At 40.8% G+C, this 20,202-nt stretch overlaps 1 protein-coding gene across 4 annotated transcripts in view; it reads left to right on the forward strand.

Moving 5' to 3' along the window:
* Pi3K21B (phosphatidylinositol 3-kinase regulatory subunit alpha) overlaps positions 1-20,202 on the forward strand; it is a 919,547-nt gene that overhangs the window by 845,772 nt on the left and 53,573 nt on the right. For all 4 annotated transcript variants that reach the window (XM_067141251.2, XM_068226250.1, XM_067141250.2 and 1 more), the window contains 2 exons: positions 6,438-6,714; positions 6,794-7,218. In XM_067141251.2, the coding sequence (XP_066997352.2) occupies positions 6,438-6,714; positions 6,794-7,218 (702 nt within the window). The remainder of the gene's footprint in view (positions 1-6,437; positions 6,715-6,793; positions 7,219-20,202) is intronic.

Genomic DNA, 20,202 nt, shown 5'->3' on the forward strand with positions numbered 1-20,202 from the left:
GTGAAACAAACCCATTCTCACGTCGAAGGGCACAGAATTTACGTACGTACGTACGTACGCACGCACATACATACATACATACATACATACATACATACATACATATTGTAATGTGTTGGCTGGGTAAATAAATGAGTCAGAACCTGGTTACATTCTAACTCTAGTTGCACATATTTTAAAGTTCCAAGATATTGGCCTGCAGGCATTCAGTACAGTCTGCCATGCAGACCAATTCGTCAGCAGAGGCAAAACTACTTATTACATTACCACGCAACTGAATCCCTCCCTGCCACCTATCGGTAGATGATCCATGTAAACTATGAACAACAAAGGTGCAAGATTACAGCCTTTTCTGATCCTTGTGCATACCTTGAACTCATTCTGCCATCAATTTGCACTGTAACCCAATTATCAACATAAATGCCTTTGATTGCTTTATAATCTACCCTTCATCCCATAATTCCTCAGTACACCTGACATTATTTCCCTCGGTACTCTATAAAAATTACTGTATTCCTCTCATAACATTTTGCAATTACCTGGCTCATACTGAAAATCTCATCCCGACGGTCCCTCTGTGGTCTGAAACCGCACAGGTTTTCTTCTAACTTTCTCTCAACCATTGATCACACCATTTTCATAATCTTGGACCAGCTGCAGTTTTTGGGGTGCGGTGATTGAGCGTGCTCCAATTATTTCTCTCCATGTAGGTGTCTTCTTTCATAACCTGCTACAAATCCAGACCCTGCCCAGCTAAATCATTTCTAATCTGATCGATCCATCTTTTCCTTGGCTGACCTCTTGTTATTTTGCCTTCGAGTTCCTTCTCATATCATACTCTGGCTGTTCTTTGTGGGTACATTCTTTTGAGATGACCAAACCATTTCAGCCTGGCTTCGACACAGATCTCACTAAGGGGTTGTTTCACATGGATAAGATGGTGCATCTAGTAGTTTCTTATTTTGTCCCTCTTCATTTTTTGGATCATAGATTTTTAGAACATTCCCACTGCTTGTATTTTGCTGATATTTCTGTTGGTTTGAATGCAGGTTTCTAGACTCTATGTGGTAACTGGTACAAAAAAGCTTTTATAAAGTATTAATTTTTATCTTAATGGAACTTGCTTATCCCAGATAACTTTTCTCACAAGGTGATAAATCTCGGCTCCATTCTGTACTATTAATACATTGCCAACAGACCTGATGTACTTGTTCAACTTTGATCCATCCAGATAGTGATGTTAGTACAGATGTTCTGTCGACTAACAGGCAGCACTACCGTATGGGACTTGTATCTTGAGACCAAATTGCTTGAATGTAGCATTCCAGTCATTCAGCTTCTGTTGTACTTCAGAATCATTATCACCCCATGTCGCATCATCTGCAAAGGCAAGAGCTTTAAACTCAAGAGTTATTGTTGAGTCTCTTAAATCTTTTAATTATTTCATCCATTACAGTGATGAATAAACGTGGCAGTAGTGCGCTGCCTTGTTGTACACCCTGCTTCGTCTCTTACAACTTCAAATATCCATTTCCTGTTTGGATACAACTCTGGCAGTATTCATACAGCTTTTTGACTATTAATTAAAGCACATGGTATTAATTAAAGCACATCTATTATCAGGACATTCCCAGATTTTTTGTCTCTGTACACTGTCGTAAACCAAATCAAACCCCATGGCATTACAGCCCTTGAAGGGCCTTGGCCTACCAAGCAACCGTTGCTCAGCCCGAAGGCTTGCAGATTACGGGGTGTCATGTGGTCAGCACGACAAATCCTCTCAGCCGTTATTCTTGGCTTTCGAGACCGGGACCGCTACCTCACCGTCAGATAGCTCCTCAATTCTAATCACGTAGGCTGAGTGGACCTCGAACCAGCCCTCAGGTCCAGGTAAAAATCCCTGACCTGGCCGGGAATCGAACCCAGGGCCTCCGGGTAAGAGGCAGGCACTCTACCCCTACACCACGGCGCCGGCTACACTGTTGGAAGCCTTTTCAATATCTGTGACAGACTTGACTGAGCAAATACGGTCAGCAGCTAAACAAATCGGTTCATTGTCAGTACATATTCCTACTGATCGTGCTCGAAGTTAATTATGCCATTGAAAATTCTAAACTGAAGTTTGCGACAACAAGAGGAGAAACATGAGAGAAGGTTCAGTGTTCATAGTTTTATGAATAAAGAACCTGGGAAGGGAGTTGTTAAAAGTACAAAAAAAAATAGCAGATGCAACAAAAGTGTTGTAGAGGATGGTCAAGAGAATTTTAACTGAGTAATTTGGCCATGCGGTTATAGTCGCGCCGCTGTGAGCTTGCATTTGGGTGGTAGTGGGTTTGAATCCCACCATCGGTAACCCTGAAGATGGTTTTCTGTGGTTTCCCATTTTCACACGAGGCAAATGCTGAGGCTGTGCATTAAGGCCACAGACACTACTTTCCCACTCCTAGACCTTTTCCATCCCTCCATTGCCAAAATCCTTCAATGTGTTAGTGTGACATTAAACAAGTAGCCAAAAAAAATAGTATAACAGAGACAGCACGAGACTGAAGAAACTTCATTTGGTACACCAGGAAAAACATGAAAAGGGAAAAAGTGTGTAACAGATTTTAAAAATTTCGACACACAATCCATGGATTTTACATTTTTCAGAAAACAACTCCATCAATATCTAAATTATGATCTGTGTCAGGAGAGAGGATTGGTTTCCGAGGAGTTGTATCAGTTTGAGAAGTATTGTAAAAAAGTTAGGCTTCAACTGGAAGAAGATTAGAAATAATAGCAGGGTTTTTATCGAGGTCGACTATACAGCGCAAGACCTGCATCGGGCCTCCCTGGAGGTCACATGCCATGACATGACAGTAGGTATCTTGTGAATAAATTTGTGAGCAAGTGAGTTGCTGCGGAAACTGAGTGTACTGACGACTGATGGGTAATATCAAAAAGATTCTCTTATTGTAGTATAGTAAGTCAATTTTCCTGTTGTTTTTATCTACATTTCTTAATACAATCGTTTAAGAAAGTCTCTTATTATTCTCATGCCTTATAGTCCTTCAAACCAATCCCTCCAAAATATTGTAGGTGCTACAAAAGCTATCGTAAGAAGACCACTTTGTTAAACAATGCACTCAACGACGACTGGCAAACAATTGTAAGCGACATTCATAACTTTAAAATAAGTTCCTTTTCTCTACGATTGAATAAATACCTAACGTAATATATGACAATAAGGTGAAAAATTCATTTGTGGAGTAGAATAAAAACAAAAGCTGCCTTAACTGCAAGCATTCGACTAGCTAATCATTTTTATCATCTCCTCTAAAATTCATATTTTGTCGCTTTCAGTACTTTGCCTTTCCAGAGATGATATAATTTTTCAATACACTGTCCCATCTCATATCTTATCTCTTTGTCATTTTAAGTAATGTTTCCATGATCTTTCACTAGAGCCTATATTCCTTCATAGTTTTTTTTATTACTTCTCACCACTTGGTATAGCAGTTTCTTGTTGTTCTTGCTGTCTCTTCTAGTTCCTGTGCGAATTCAGACCATGTTTTTTTTTTCTTTTTCTCATTAGAAATGATTATTTTTACTATAAGCTTCAGGTCTATTCTAACTTCTCTTCATTCCTTGCCACACCTTTCTGATATTCTCTATCTCTTAGATTCCATACTTCACTTTCAACAGTAAAATGATCACCCCTTCCCCCCAGATATGATTCCAAAATATTTCTGAACACCTTGCCTGATAAACTGATCAGTGAAATACCTCAATAGTTGTTGCAATCCTTCCTATTCCCTTGCTTATAAATACGTGCAATTACTGCTTTCCTCCAGTGTGTGTTGTGTATGTTGGGTATTCAGCCCTAAGGCTGGTTTGATCCTAAACAGCTTCGCCAACAGCTGTCATAGATAGCCTAGGCATCACTGAAGAGGCATACTAGGGAAATGAGGTGTGAGGTAGATTCCCGTTGCTTTCCTCACCGAGCCAGAAGTTTATATTACATACCAGTCTGCCAAGCCCACTGAAATGCATGTACCAACTGACCCTATGAGCAACATTTTTTTCTCACCATTTATAACGGGACTGGCTGCATAAGGAATTGTATTACTAGCATCACTCATACCTCAGTCACTTTCATATTGTCAGAGCCAAGGATGAGACTGAGTCAGACAAGTCAATGAAAGTAACAAATTTAATCTAGCCCATACCAGACGACATAGTGCACTGTGAACACTACATCTTGCTGGCAAAGGCGTGTTCCATGCTAATCTTATTACCCCGTGAAGCCATTATCCCTTCCTTCCCATTTCAGGTCTCATTTCATCTATATATGTTGCTGTATGACATTGGAGTTTAACATCTTTTCCACTTCCTCAAGCATAATTTCGCTAACATCATTGTCTTCCTCCCTTAACTTGGTTGTTCATGGCTTCAGCTGAAAGACTTCTTTTACTTTGAGAAGTTTTTCAAAATAATCCTTCCACCTGTCCGTTGCTTCCCTGGGATATACTAAGAGTCCACCTGACTTACCCAAAATACCATTCATTTCCATTTCCTCCTCCCTTTCTAAGATTGTTCAGTACTGTCCAGAAAGGTTTTCCTGCCACTTGACCTGGCCTTTCCAGGTTATTACTGAAATCTTCTCATGACTTTTTCTTGGATTCAACAATAATTTGTTTTGCTCTGTTTCTTTCATCTCTGTACAATTCTCAGCCTCTATCAGTCCTTGTTTGGACCATTTCTGATGAGTCTTTTTTAAAAATATTTTTTTAATGTTTACAAGCTTCTCTCACTTCATCATTCTACCAAGATGTTCGCTTTTGCCCATCTTTACACATAGTTGATCCAAGGCATTCCCTTGCTGTTTCACCTAGAACATCCCTGTATGCACCCCATTCTCTTCCTATATACTGAACCTGCTTACAGTTTATTGTTTGTAACTTTTCACTGTCTACATGCTTCTGTCTAATTTCCTTGTCCTGGAGATTCTCTACCCTTATTTGTCTGTAGACAGATTTCTTTTTCTCTATTTTAGGCTTAGAGATACTTAGTTCATTACAGGTCCAACAGTGGCATGTATAATAAAAAAATCCCCAAAATTTCTCACAGATTTCCTGAATTCAAAGTCTGTTATGGATCTGGTTCCTCTACCCTCTCTTGTGTAGCAGTTAATAGCCTTATGCTTGAAAAATGTAACTGTGACTGCTAATCCCATACTAGCACAGAAGTGAAGTAAATGCTTCCATTTCTGACTCTTACTATGTCACTTACTGCTTCATAGAAACTTGTCAACTTCATCCTCATCTGCAGCCTCATATGGTGAATAGAATGAGATAATTCTTGTCCCAATTCCTCCAGCTGCTAAATCTACCCACATCATTTGCTCATTTACATGCCTAACAGAAACTATGTTGCATGCAACAGTATTCCTGATAAACTGTCCTATCCCTTACTCGTCCTTCCCTTTTAACACTTGAATAATCTGCTATCTCTTCCTCATTATCTCCCCTTACCTAAATATCATTAACTACTTAAATAAACATCCAGACACATCTGCTGTGCTAACTCAGCCAGTTCTATTTTCTTTCTTTCCTTTCATTCGCCCAGTTGTTTCCAAGGAATCCCTTGCCTGTCAAATGGAAGTGGGAGTCCATCACTCCCATAGATCCGAGATTTGCTTAAAATGTTCTGCATGTACTTCGTAAAAATTCTATGAAGTAGGATGCTACCCTGCTTACACCTAGTCCCAGTGATAATCTGTCCTCTAACAAGTTAGGAACCAACATTGGATTATGTAGTTTTAGTTGTCTGAACACAGGGAGAGCCATGACTCAAAATTATGTCCGAGACTCCCACTCCTTTTCCATAGCAAGTGGTATCCCGACAATCAGGACCACGTACCAGGCCATTGAGCCGCTACCCAAGGTTCATGAACTCTGACGTGACTACGGTAACCTACAACACGAACGATTTACATGCTATAAAAATGTAACATGCTGGTATGTTTGGCAATAGCACATCAGTAGTTCAGGTTTAAATACTCTCTAATAACCTAATCATTAAATTTCCTTAACTCGGTATAGCAATGTGAAATACAAGATGGGAGAAACTATGTGTAGAGAGTAGAGGCACACGGTGACCGAAGTTACTAACTCAACAGCTTGCTACGGGCTGAACTGACACACCTCAAGATGCTGTGATTGTTGAGTCCATTCTGCAGACCCAAAACTAAATTTGTGCGCAAGTGCCACAACTTCCTGGCTCCACTCTTCCACTGGCCTTAGCAGTTTGGGTATGTTTGAAATATTAACATTGTTTAATGGGGTTAATATTTCTTACATCTTGAAAGTATAGAACATCTTAAAGCATAGCGTTACTACGGGATGCTTTTCATCTTTCTTGGGAAATTGTGTAATATGAGCACTTTTATTTTTCAGGGAGGAGGTGAATGAGAAGCTTGTAGATACTCCTGACGGAACATTCCTGGTGCGCAATGCATCGAGTAAAGGTGGAGAGTATACATTAACATTACGCAAAGGAGGTACTAATAAACTAATCAAGATTTGTCATCGAAATGGGAAGTATGGTTTCTCAGAGCCGTTCAAGTTCAATTCTGTTGTGGAACTGGTGTCATTTTATCGAAACGTTTCCTTGGCACAGTACAATGCAACACTCGATATTAAACTTCTCTATCCTGTTTCCCGGTTGCAGCAGGTAAGACACTTTTATATAGATTATTTAATCTGTCTTTTCATTCTTTGTCAGTTGCAATAAAATTCTTATTTTCTTTTAGGAAGATGAAATTGCTAGCACCTCAGATGTTGATAAAGTTGCACAGAAATTGCGTGAAATCCATAAAGATTACAATGGTAAATCAAAAATGTTTGGTGACTTATCCGATGACTTTGTGCGTTCTTCACAAGAAATACAATTAAAACTTCAAGCCTTGGATGCTTTCACGCAAGCTGTGACCATGTTTGAAGACCAGATGAAGTTGCAGGAACGATTTCAGAAGGAGGCTCAACCTCATGAAATAAAAAGTTTATTGGAAAACTCGGAAGTTCTGAAGCACAGACTTAAATCTCTAAGAGAATGTCATGAGCAACTGGATGAAAACTTGAAACAACAGGTGGCTTATAATCGCAGTTTAGAGAGGGAGATGAATTCGCTGAAGCCTGAGTTAATTCAGTTATTCAAGCAGAAAGAAAGACATGTCTCGTAAGTATGTTTGCACGTCTTTATTGGTTAACCTATTCAAGATGGATTTTATCATGTAAAATTTCAATTTGAAATTTGTTGTGCATAGCAAGTTTTCATCATGATGGACAGTGGCAATGGGTGGATTGAGTTCTGAATTCAGTGATGGAGCAGGAATTTTGTATTTTATTTTTCAATTTTCCAGCATTCATTCCCATGTGTCTGGAATACTTGCTGTTGTCAGCTAAAATGTGCTGTGAAGAAAGGAATAGGGTAAAATGTGATCTACAGGTGTGTTGCTGATCTCCATTTTTACCCTGGCAATCATATTTTGAGCTTGTAGTTACTGAACGAGGGAAGGTGGGCTGCAATATGAATAATGACTTTCAGTGTCTATCAAGAATCCCGATATGTTAGGACTCGCATTTCACCACTTTTCCTTTTCTTGTTACATTTTTCTTAGTAGCACTAACTTCCTAACATTGAAAATGATACAGTGTATGGCTTTTAGTGCTGGGAGATCCCAGGACAGGTTCGGCTCGCCAGGTGCAGGTCTTTTGATTTGATTCCCGTGGGTGACCTGCGTGTCATGATGAGGATGAAATTATGATTATGACAACACATACACCCAGCCCCCGTGCCAAGGAAATTACCCAATTATGGTTAAAATTCCTGACCCTGCTGGGAATCGAACCCGGGACCCTTGTGACCAAAGGCCAGCATGCTAACCATGTAACCATGGAAATCATAAAGTTCTTCTAGTCAGAGTTGGATATCCAACAGACAGGAGAAGAAATTGAAATGGTCATTGCTAAGACAGAAGAACTGCCCGTTAAGATAATGAAAGTGGGGAAAGCTGTGGGAATAGACGAAGTTACAGCAGAAGTGATAAAGGCAACTGGACCTGCAGACATACAGACTGTTCGAGAGTGGGGAAAGAGGAACAGGTCCCAGAAATTTATAAAACTGAATTATGATATTTATTTTCAAGAAAAGAGATTTGAAAGTATGTAATAATTATAGAGAATGATATGCTATATTGCCAAAATCTATGAAAGAATGGTAGAAAAAAGAATTGAAGGAAATGTAGAAATGCTATAAGAAAAATAGTTTGGCTTCAGCAGTAGAATATAAACAGTGAAGTCAATTATGAGATAGAATATAGAAAAGCTTTTGTAGTATGGGTTGGATATGGTAGTGATATTAATTAATTTAGATAAGGCTTATTATAGTGTCCACAGAGTAAATGTTCGAGAAATTCTAGTCCAGAAATATATTGGAAAAAGAGCAATAAAATGATAGAAGCAATGTGTTTTAAAGGCTGCAGTTTTGTGGTAACACAACTGGTTAAAACAGAATGGTTTGAAATTGAAACTTATTCACCAAGGTGCCTGCGGTTCAAATCCTAGCTGGTATGTGCAGTATTTTTTAAATTAAGTTACATCATTATAATTCAGATGCCATGTAAATCCGAAGGTCTTGTAGCTATGATCACAATATCAGTGTTTATGTAGCAGCGCACTGTCACCTTTCTGTTTATAATTGTGATGGACGATGTCATTCTGGCAGCATATTGAGATACAAGAATAAACGTAATGCTATTTGCTGATGTTATTGTGATTTTGGGAGGGGATGAGAGAGATATCACAAGAGCTAGATGCAATAAATGGGAAGGCTGAACAGTGGAGAACGGTTATTTTATTCAGAAAAATAAAGCAATAGTTACGCCAAGTGTAAAGTAGAAGGAGTAATAATAATCAGACAGAAATGTGGAAGCTGTGGAGAACATAAAGTTCTCAGGAACTGAATTGGTGAAAAATTCAATATTGAGCAGGATATCAGTCAGAAGATAAAACTTGGGAGCGTTTTCTATCACAGAGATAGGAAACAAGGAAATGCAAATGAAGGCTAAAAGAAAGATAATACGCAGTACTGGGCATGTTACATACCTATTTTGACATGCAACTATGACCAAAAATGACAAAGAAAGATATAAATTGAATACAGGCAGCAGATCAGTAAATTGATGAAAAGTGTGTTACAGAAGGCAAGGAGAGAGCAGGAAAGTGAAGATTGAAGATGTATAGGAACACGAAGTCGAAAATCCTGTAACTTGAAATGTTCAGACTTGAAGGATATTGCAGAAAACTTGCTCACATGTTGTACATCATGGCCAACAAATCTAACCATCCTGCATCAAACAAACAAACAAGCTGGCTTGGACATTATAATAATACAGAGAGTTCTATTTATCCCAGTGAGCCCAATATACTCTGTCAGTTAGTTATCCTTCTTTTCCCTGGACAGTAGATTCAGTCATGATTTAAATTGGTTACATTGGTTTAATAACAACTCATGTGGTTGGCTTCCAGCATGTTAAGGAACTCCTGTGGGACACATTTTTAGCACCCCAAAACTCTAGCAATGGAAGGGATATTAAAAAAATAACATTACGTTAGTCTTCAAAAATGAAATAGATACAGTGAAACAAATTGCAGGAAAGAACTATCACCTACCATTCCTGAATTAGTAGAGCTGATTGCTAAGCAACAAAGTAAAACCTTTCCCAAAAATAATCGTGTATTTTTCAACTTTGTGAACAAAAGTATGTAAAGAATAGCAAACATATTCAAATATCAAGGAGTGAAAGTAGGTTTTGGAACTAGTAACAAGTTGCAGAAAACACCTGAATAGATGTACATTACAACATGCTTCAGCACTTCAAACTTGGCAGTGTATGAAGTAAAATGTCAGGAGCCTAGGTTTACTGCAACATATATAGGTCAAACAAAACATAATTTTTTGCATTAGGCAAAAAGAAAACGCAAGATCACAATAAAATACTGTCAGCACTTGGCATTCTACAACCATATTTTTTGGATTCTCAACCATTGACACACATTTTAAAACTACATTATGAAAATAAGAGTACAGTGGAACCTCGATTATCCGTTTTTGGAGGGACCACGGAGGAAAAAAAAGTACAACATGGGAAAACGGAAAATCCGGGAACAAATAAACCATCAACAATTTGGCAAACATCACAAAAATGAAATATGTTTACTTATAATCTTACAAAGACCCCTAAATCAAATCAAACTACAGCCCCAATGGGCCTTCCGCCTACCAAGCGACCGCCCTCAGTCCAAAGGCCTGCAGATTACGAGGTAACGCATGGTCAGTGTGACGAATCTTCTCAGCCGTTGTTCCGGGCTCTCTAGACTGGGGCCAGCATCTCACCATTCAATAGCTCCTCAATTAAAGGTAATTGTAGAATGAGTGAACCTGGAATCAACCCTCATATCGAGGTAAAAATGCCTGACCTGGCCGGTAATCGAACTCAGGCCCTCCAGGTGAGATGCAGGCAAGTTAGACAGCAGGGCCGGCTTCAAACATTAATTACCGTTTTGCGACTTAAAAATCTCAAAACTTTACATTCAGTTTTATCAGGGAAACTTCGTCAGTATTCCCGATATAGCAAGGCAAACAGCAATCGACCACAAGTAGTTTTTAATTCTCTAATCTAATAAAATAAAGCACATTAGATACAAAAGCGCTCAACATGTTGGCAAAATCCTCTGCTTTATCTTTCATTGTAATTTGGTCACCGGTACGGTATACTGTTCGTAGCGTTGCTTACGCTATTATACAAGGCTGGGAAATGAGCCATGAGAAGTGGGGTCACCAAATTTAGTTTTCAGTTCTCCCACTAGGATCACCTTTCTTAGACACAAGTTTTGAATGCATGGATTTTGTGACAAGTGCTTGTGGAAATTCGCTAATATATAGCCACTTATAATACTTACGGAGAAACCACATGTTTTGAATGTTGCTCGTGATCCATTTTTGTTGTAGTGAAAATAATCCCGTCAATATGATATTAACGTGTCCTGTTGGAAACTTATTAAATCAGTATCTTGAGGTTATGAGTCGTAGTATGGACCCACAGTCAACACGAATTTATACATATTTACAAAGATGTTTTAAAGTATTTGGGAAATATATAGTCAGTTCATACTCGCGTAAAAGCTATTACTTAAAATGTAGTATTTGTAATGGTCTCCAGTTCAGAGTTGCCATTTGAATATTACATCACTGCCTTACCTAACTTAACTTTAACACTTTTCTGTTCAAAGGTTTTCGCTCCAGATTCGGAATATTTTGGCACTTTGATGAAATATTCCTTGCAATATTGTCCAACAAAGGCCTGAGTAATTTGTGCAGCAACAATAGTGGCAATGTTTCGTTACTGCAGGTCCTGCACATGAGTTCCCTTAAAAACCTGTCTTTCAGGTAGTGGGTACAGATCGGTAGATAGTGTTTTCTTGGGAGATAGTGTACTGCTTCAATAACAAAATAGTAACACATTTGTATCAAAGCCCTGAAGAAAGCGTTAGAGTACCTTAATCCTCCCCGTCTTGAAAACGGATTAAGCATACTGCAGGACTATCCGTTGCAGGTAAGGATATTATCTGCAGACAACTGTCACAGCTAGTTTCTTCTTCTGCTACATGTATCAAATATCCAGCTATCATTGCCAGTGAAATTGATGACAGTAACTGCAGATTCTGTAAACAGAAAAAATTAATTATCACTGCTGAGTTAAGGATCAAATCATTTTTAAGCACTTTTAAAAATGTTTGTTAAATTAGCCTGTAGATGACCTGTTGGACAGTAATATGCAGACCTTTATAGTGTTCTCTCTGAATTTACACTTTTGTTTACAAAAAGCCTGAATCTGCTCAGTCAAGAAATTTGCTTTCAAATCACCTTGTTCAGCTAGTCCTGTAATTTTATTTAGTTGACTGTCAAGTCCATGTTTATTTTTTTCCATTTTTGAGTTGATGCACCCTTTCTTTTAAAGTTGTAATAATATGTATTTGCCTTGCTATATGTGCTCTTTGTTTCCTACATTTCCTGTCTATTCTTTTCAGTTTCAAACCTAATTTAGTGCAGTATAGTTCATGTTTAATAGAACACTGTGTGGCTGTGGTTTTATATAATGATTCACTGATAAATACATGTGAAGGGTCATTCTCTTCACTGGCTGTAGATGTGCTTGGTTCCACATGAAGTTCAATTTTCTTGTAGGGTTTAGCTTCAGTTCCCACTTGTAAAGCCTTCCCCTTAAGTCAGGACCTCTCAGGGTGCATGCACTGTGCACAGTGCAAAAGACGATTTCGCTTGGTTGACTAGAGTGCAGACCCCCCACTCCTCTATTTGGAGCAATAGCGCTTACTCTCTCTTTCCTCACACCTGTCTCGCTCGCTCCCCCGTCTCCCTCTTCCACACTTGCTTCGTAGCGCTCCAAATCCGAGCTGAGTAGAGCCGAGCTTAGCCGAGTAGCCCAGAGACGAAGCGTTGGTCCGACACGCCTAGCGAGACCGATGCACAGTGCACGGAGCTCTTGCGCCTCGATTTGCACGCGTGAGATTTTGGGCGTTTGAGAGGCCCTGCCTTAAGTGGTCTTCTTGTATGTGATTGTGTTTGTTTGCGTCCGGGAAAGTCTTGATACGGATGGAATGACGTTCGGTAGTATTTTTAGTGCTGCGCTTACACTATAATCTGAGTCCTTAAAATGTCTACTGCAAACAGTGGAATGTACACTAGGTTTCCACAGAGATCCCACTCTATTTCCCTGACGAGAAATTGCCAAACACTGTTTAGTTTTAAGTTCCTCGTCTTTGGGAAATCAATGAAATGAAATACCACACCCTTTTGAGATCTTTGGTTTGCAATAAGGAACACTACAGTACACCATGTTTTTCAAGTTTAACCGATGTTCACATTACGTAAATATGATCATAAATTTCAATCACTCAATTATAATCATCTGCACTAGCACAAGAAAGCTCATAAAATACAAAAATACGTCTTGACACGCTCGTGAATGTTTGAAGGAGTACCTCGCCCGCGCAATTTTATGTCTGAGAAGCGCGCACCTAGCCGCAAAACGATGCGTTTCGCAAGCCCGAGCGGGAACCAGTTTCACGACCAGCGAGGCCTTGTATTTCCCACAGTGGCGGTTTCTGGTATAGCGCAATGGAGCAATGCACCTCCAGTTTATATCAAATTGTACTCAGCTACTTAATTTTCACGATTTCCTTGTCATTCTCAAAGCTCGTGCTAAGCCCATCTGTCCGTAATATACTCGTACTGGCTTTTAATTCATGTGAGCTGCGCATAGTCTGTGGCTGGAGACTCGTCTGGAATGAACCCCCATACAAGGCGGCATCTCCGTCCGTACTTAGGCGAAGGGACCAGTGAAGTGCGGGGGGAAGTCTGTCAGCATTAAGGCAAGACCTGGATATCGCAGAAAAGAATATCCATGGTGTAGGCATGCGCAGTATGCCACTCTCTCAAGTCTGTCGCAAGTCGTGTTGTTGGGGTACGAAAACTGTAATAGTATGTGCCTGCCATCTGTTGCCCTTACAGGAATTTAATCAGGCAGCAGAGAATAGTGCACAAATTAGCGCTAGTGTTGAACAGCATCATTACTACCAAAAGTCATATTAAATTGCCAAATTCCAATTGATACCTTGTCCCAAATATATCAGTACTTACTAAACATCTATTCATTTGCCTTCTTTGGAATAATTACTTTTTTGGAGAGAAACATAGCTTAAAAATCATTGAGCCAAAGAGTAGCGGGAAGGTAATACCAATGAAAACGCTAATTGACCAGCTCACACTAGTTCTTAAAAATTAAGTTACCAACATTGTGAAAAGTGCGAACATTCATTCCTATTGTTTCCTCGTGTTTTTCAAGTGTGAAACTAGTGTTTGTAAACGTTTGTACTTAGCAATTATCATAATTCGTAACATTATTGTATGCTGTGCAAGCGTGTGAGTGTTTTTCTGCACCGTTGTGCCGTTCTGAAACTTAATTTTTAGGATATAAAGAAGTTACAATCTTTTGTCCGTGTGCGTGTGTGTGTGTGTTTTTGTGCGTTGTAGTTACGTCCACAATGTTTGTGCCCCGGAAAGGTAAGGAGCTACATAATGAGTTTGAACAGTGTCCAGATACTTAAGAAGACAAACTTTTCTTGTCTCCCTCTTGAGCGAAAACTTGAGATTAAGAATGCCGGGCGCCCAATGCCTGATCTTGTTATGACGAGGCAGACTAAAAGTAAAAGTAAAGAAATCGTGCGTAAATTCAGAATGGATATATACAAAAGAACCGAGTGGATCTGTGGGTGCGAAGTTACTAACAGGTTGTTTTGTTTTCCGTGTTTATGCTTCGTGAGTGATGAAAGCGAAGGGACTTGGACCAAAGTCGGAGTGGTAGATTTAGGACATTTGTCACAAAAAATAAAGAAACACGAAAGTTCTAAATCTCATATGCTTGCCCAGTTAGAATTCGATCTTCTGGGAAAACACGATATCCGGCAGCAACTTGATTGTGCTTACAGGCAGTCTGTCGAAAGACACAACGATCAAGTACGGAAAAATCGTTATGTGCTGTCAAAAATTATTGACTGTGTAAAGTTCTGTGGCGTGTTTGAGTTGGCATGACGAAACAAGTGAATCGTCGAATGCGGGCATATTCCGAGGCCTCGTTAATTTTAGTTCTCTAATTGACGTTGCATTAAAGGACCATCTGTCCAAAGCTACTGTTTTCAAAGGCACCTCGAAAGACATTTCGTGCATGTTTGAAATCTGTCGCGAGAAAATAAAGAAAGAAATCACAACTGCGCCCTTCATTTAGGTAATCGCAGACGAGACCACCGATATATCAACTACAGCACAATTAGTTATTGTACTGCGCTACGTTCTTCCCAACGGTAAGCCAGTTGAAAGATTTTGGGGTTTCCTCTCACCCGCTAGTCATGATGCTAAGACAATAGCAGAGTGTTTAAAATCTTCTTTGAGCGATGTTGTTGATAGCCCAGATAAGTTAATTTCACAAAGTTACGATGAGGCGAATGTAATGAGTGGTCGCCATTCAAGAGTGCAAGCTCTCATCAGGGAAGATTTTAAGCATGCACATTATGTTCACTGTTATGCCCATTCTTTGAACTTAGTCATGGCACAAGCGACAAGCCAGAATACGGATGTCCGTATATTTTTTGCAGATTTAAGTGAAATCCCCAGCTTCTTTAATAACTCCCCGCAGCGATCAGGTGTATTGACCGAAGTAATTGGTAGAAGAGTACCTCATGCTTCAAACACAAGGTGGAATTTTAAATCAAGGACCGTTGAAGTAGTTTACGAGAACAGAGATGCCCTCATCGAATGCCTGAATCAACTGGAAACTACCTCTCGACAGCCTAACACCATATCGTAAGCAAGAGGTTTGCGTTTAAAATTGGAGCACCCGTTATTTCAGTTCTGGTTGGCTGTTTTCCATCAGATAATGCCTCATGTGGACATTTTATACAGTCAGCTACAAAAGCGAAATTCAGATCCGTTGGAAGTCAAAGGCGCACTTTCAGGTTTCGAGGCTGCTATAAAAATGGTTCGGGAAAATAAAATTGACCACATCGCTGACGAACATGATACACTGCCCCCGCCAGTGAAGGTATCACGAGAGCCGCTGCGTACCTCGAAACGAGTTGCGGCAAAAGAAGTTTGTGACACAGTCATTCTTCAAGCAAAGGAACGGTTTAAATTCACAAACCACCTTCTTGCAGCAAACTTGTTTCAAGCTGAAAATTTCGGCAGCTTTGAGAAGCAGTTTTCCCACTCACTTCTGTACAAAGCGTGTGAGGCCTACCCATTTCTCGACAAACTGAAACTGAGAACCGAACTTGAAATATTATACATGAGAAATGATTTTCGAACTGTTTCTGGGGCTACGACTTTGTTGCAGCTTCTTTTAGAAAATACACTGACTGACAGAGCAAATGCAACACCAAGAAGGAGTGGTCAGAACTTTATGCCAATTGCAGGGTAGACTGACGTCACTGAGGTATGCTCATGATGTGAAATGCGCCGCTGTGCTGCACACGTAGCGAACGATAAATGGGACACGGCGTTGGCGAATGGCCCACTTCGTACCGTGATTTCTCAGCCGACAGTCATTGTAGAACGTGTTGTCGTGTGCCACAGGACACGTGTATAGCTAAGAATGCCAGGCCGCCGTCAACGGAGGCATTTCCAGCAGACAGACGACTTTACGAGGGGTATGGTGATCGGGCTGAGAAGGGCAGGTTGGTCGCTTCGTCAAATCGCAGCCGATACGCATAGGGATGTGTCCACGGTGCAGCGCCTGTGGCGAAGATGGTTGGCGCAGGGACATGTGGCACGTGCGAGGGGTCCAGGCGCAGCCCGGGTGACGTCAGCACGCGAGGATCGGCGCATCCGCCGCCAAGCGGTGGCAGCCCCACACGCCACGTCAACCGCCATTCTTCAGCATGTGCAAGACACCCTGGCTGTTCCAATATCGACCAGAACAATTTCCCGTCGATTGGTTGAAGGAGGCCTGCACTCCCGGCGTCCGCTCAGAAGACTACCATTGACTCCACAGCATAGACGTGCACGCCTGGCATGGTGCCGGGCTAGAGCGACTTGGATGAGGGAATGGCGGAACGTCGTGTTCTCCAATGAGTCACGCTTCTGTTCTGTCAGTGATAGTCACCGCAGACGAGTGTGGCGTTGGCGTGAAGAAAGGTCAAATCCGGCAGTAACTGTGGAGCGCCCTACCGCTAAACAACGCGGCATCATGGTTTGGGGCGCTATTGCGTATGATTCCACGTCACCTCTAGTGCGTATTCAAGGCACGTTAAATGCCCACCGCTACGTGCAGCATGTGCTGCGGCCGGTGGCACTCCCGTACCTTCAGGGGCTGCCCAATGCTCTGTTTCAGCAGGATAATGCCCGCCCACACACTGCTCGCATCTCCCAACAGGCTCTACGAGGTGTACAGATGCTTCCGTGGCCAGCGTACTCTCCGGATCTCTCACCAATCGAACACGTGTGGGATCTCATTGGATGCCGTTTGCAAACTCTGCCCCAGCCTCGTACGGACGACCAACTGTGGCAAATGGTTGACAGAGAATGGAGAACCATTCCTCAGGACACCATCCGCACTCTTATTGACTCTGTACCTCGACGTGTTTCTGCGTGCATCGCCGCTCGCGGTGGTCCTACATCCTACTGAGTCGATGCCGTGCGCATTGTGTAACCTGCATATCGGTTTGAAATAAACATCAATTATTCATCCGTGCCGTCTCTGTTTTTTCCCCAATTTTCATCCCTTTCGAACCACTCCTCCTTGGTGTTGCATTGTCACTGTCAGTCAGTGTAAGTTGCAGAGTGTCTTTGGTGAAAGCATAAAACTTTTAAATATAGTTATTACTATTCCCATGACGACATCTGAAGCAGAAAGGTGCTTCTCAACCCTGAAAAGAATAAAGACTTTCTTGCGCAGCACAATGACCGAGGATAGACTTAATGCTCTTGCTATGCTGTCAATTGAAAAGGACTTGGTTCGAGACTGTGTGGACTTCAACGAAGCAGTTATAGATAAATTTGCATCCCTCAAGGAGCGCAGGATGGATTTTTTGTATAAGCTGTCTGCATAGGGTAAGTCGATTGTGAAACATTTCTAATTTTGCATGTGGTAAATATCGGCATGTATTGTCTGCTTCTCTCGTATTCGATCACATTTTCAAAACTTCTATCATCTTATTTTGGAAGGTTACGGCCCACGACGGGTGAGGTGGAGGGGGGGGGGATGCAATTTCTTTTCTTCTGTTGAACCCCCAGTGACGAAAGTCACGCGCCGCCACTGATTTCCCAGCCCTGTATAATAGTCTAAACAACGGTTCGTAATCAGTTTATGGAAATCTTGTACCGCGTTAATTAGGCCTACATCGGCTTATCAAGGTTATGTTGAACTCGAGAATATGGTTTCGAATGTAAGTATCGATCTTCAAGTTCTCGAATGCATTAAAATGCCCGTCACTAATCACAATCAAATAGGAAAGAAAAAAATCATTAACACTTCCGAAATTAGGATTATTCGCGACCTTGAGCTCAGCTGGAAAGCGCGCTCGCTGTACAATTCGGTACAAGTGCGAAATGATACAAAGCTTTAAATATAACGTGCGCAAATAAAACGACTGCTGTTTTTACAACATTTTAACACAAAAACGTGAAATTCCCAGTCTTATATTAGGACGAAAACAGTAATAGGCAATCCCAAAACCTCCCATGGCTTTATGTATGTAAGTTGCAACATCTGTTCTGGTCTCAATAACATAATCGTGTACGATAATATTAAAATACTACTGTAAATTTGTGTCATTTAAGAAGGAGCAGTTTCGATTCCTGTCTGAAAGCCCAGTGACTATGCAGTGCCCTGAGGGAAATGCCGAAAACCTGTTCGGCAATACACTCGAAAAAAGTAAAAAAAGAATAAACATCTAACCCTGGACATAATGTAGACGTTTTGCAAGTACGAACATTTGGCGAAATTCGTTCCGTCTTCAAGTAGAGCTGTCGAAATGCGCTCTGTCTCCTTCCACTTGTTGTGGACACGCTCTGATTTATGATTTCCACGGTTTCTCTAAACAATACCACCCGAATGCGATGCTAAGATGGTCCCTTATGCAAGTTCGCCGCCGATCGCTTTTCCAGTACCTACAGTACTTCTCAAATTACCGCAATGACGAGACGTTAACACCAAGATCCGTGAGTATGCCGTAGCTGTCCTTTCGTGAGATGCAGTTTCTTGAAAAACGCGTGATCGAGAATTTAGCGTTGATGGGACTGAAATTTCTGGACGGTTGATCCGGGAAATCGTTTCTTCGAGGAACGGATAATGCGGGATTTTTACAACATGATTTAGTTCGGATGCTCGCGGGAGCACGTAATTTCAAAGAATATACGGGAAAACGTAGTTTCCGGGAACGTATAATCGAGGTTCTACTGTAGAACTTTATTAACATCAAAAAAGCCATAGTGCAGAAAAACAGCCCAGCTTACGTTAATAATGAAGAAAGAACTGCACACACAACTGAAAAGCTCTCCCTGTTCCACAAGTTTATATTGAAAATAAAATGTGTTTATGCCCTTCAATCAGGTAGGTATTGAGAAGAACAGTGGATTTATCCTTCCGATGGAAGTCGCCAGTCTAGCCTTCTGGAGATTACCTTTGTTATTTTATTGGGCAATGGATATAGTCAATGAGCAGTATATAATTGGGGGGCCAAACCTGATGACTGGATTATGGTGGAAGTTGCCTCAGTTTAAATAATTTCAAGTTTCATAAGGAACTCTAGGAAAATTGCAGATTAAACCTCAAAATGTCTTAGTAAACATAACATATACAAGTGCAAGGTCCACATATTTCAAGACTATGTTAAAACATACCTTTACACAATTTGCTGTATAAAATTTCCCACCGGGCGAGTTGGCCATGTGGTTAGGGGTGCGCAGCTGTGAGCTTGCATCCGGGAGACAGTGGGTTCGAACACCACTGTCGGCAGCCCTGAAGATGGTTTTCCGTGGTTTCCCATTTTCACACCAGGCAAATGCTGGTGCTGTACCTTAGGCCACGGTCACTTCCCTCCCATTCCTAGGCCTTTCATATCCCACCGTCGCCATAAGACCTATCTGTGTCAGTGCGACGTAAAGCAACTTGTAAAATTTTTTTTTTAAATTTCCCATTGGCCAGCTGTTGAGTTTATGATAGGCTACAAATGCAGCTAGTGCTGTTGTGCTAGTATATACTGGTATTAAATTGCTATCATGAAAATTGTAGTTGGGTTGTGTGATTGGCTTGTTTATTGAGTGAAGTCCAGTAATTTCTTCATTAATGGCCAGCGCATACACCCTGTGAAAATAAATGTAATGGCCGATGTTCTGCTCTCTGTGAACAGTAGTGTATAATTTTTTTTCTTTTTTAATTTTCCTATCAAGGAAATGTTAAGATCGGATAGAGAATTGCTGTTGTCGGTGTGTTTGCAAGAATTTCAATTCTTGGTACGAATTTTGAAAGGAACACACAGTAGGAAACACAATGACAGGTCACTATGGGCAGGGGGAGAAAAAAGAAAG

The sequence above is a fragment of the Anabrus simplex genome, chromosome 2 (genome assembly GCF_040414725.1).
Source record: "Anabrus simplex isolate iqAnaSimp1 chromosome 2, ASM4041472v1, whole genome shotgun sequence".
In the NCBI taxonomy this organism is placed as follows: domain Eukaryota; kingdom Metazoa; phylum Arthropoda; class Insecta; order Orthoptera; family Tettigoniidae; genus Anabrus; species Anabrus simplex.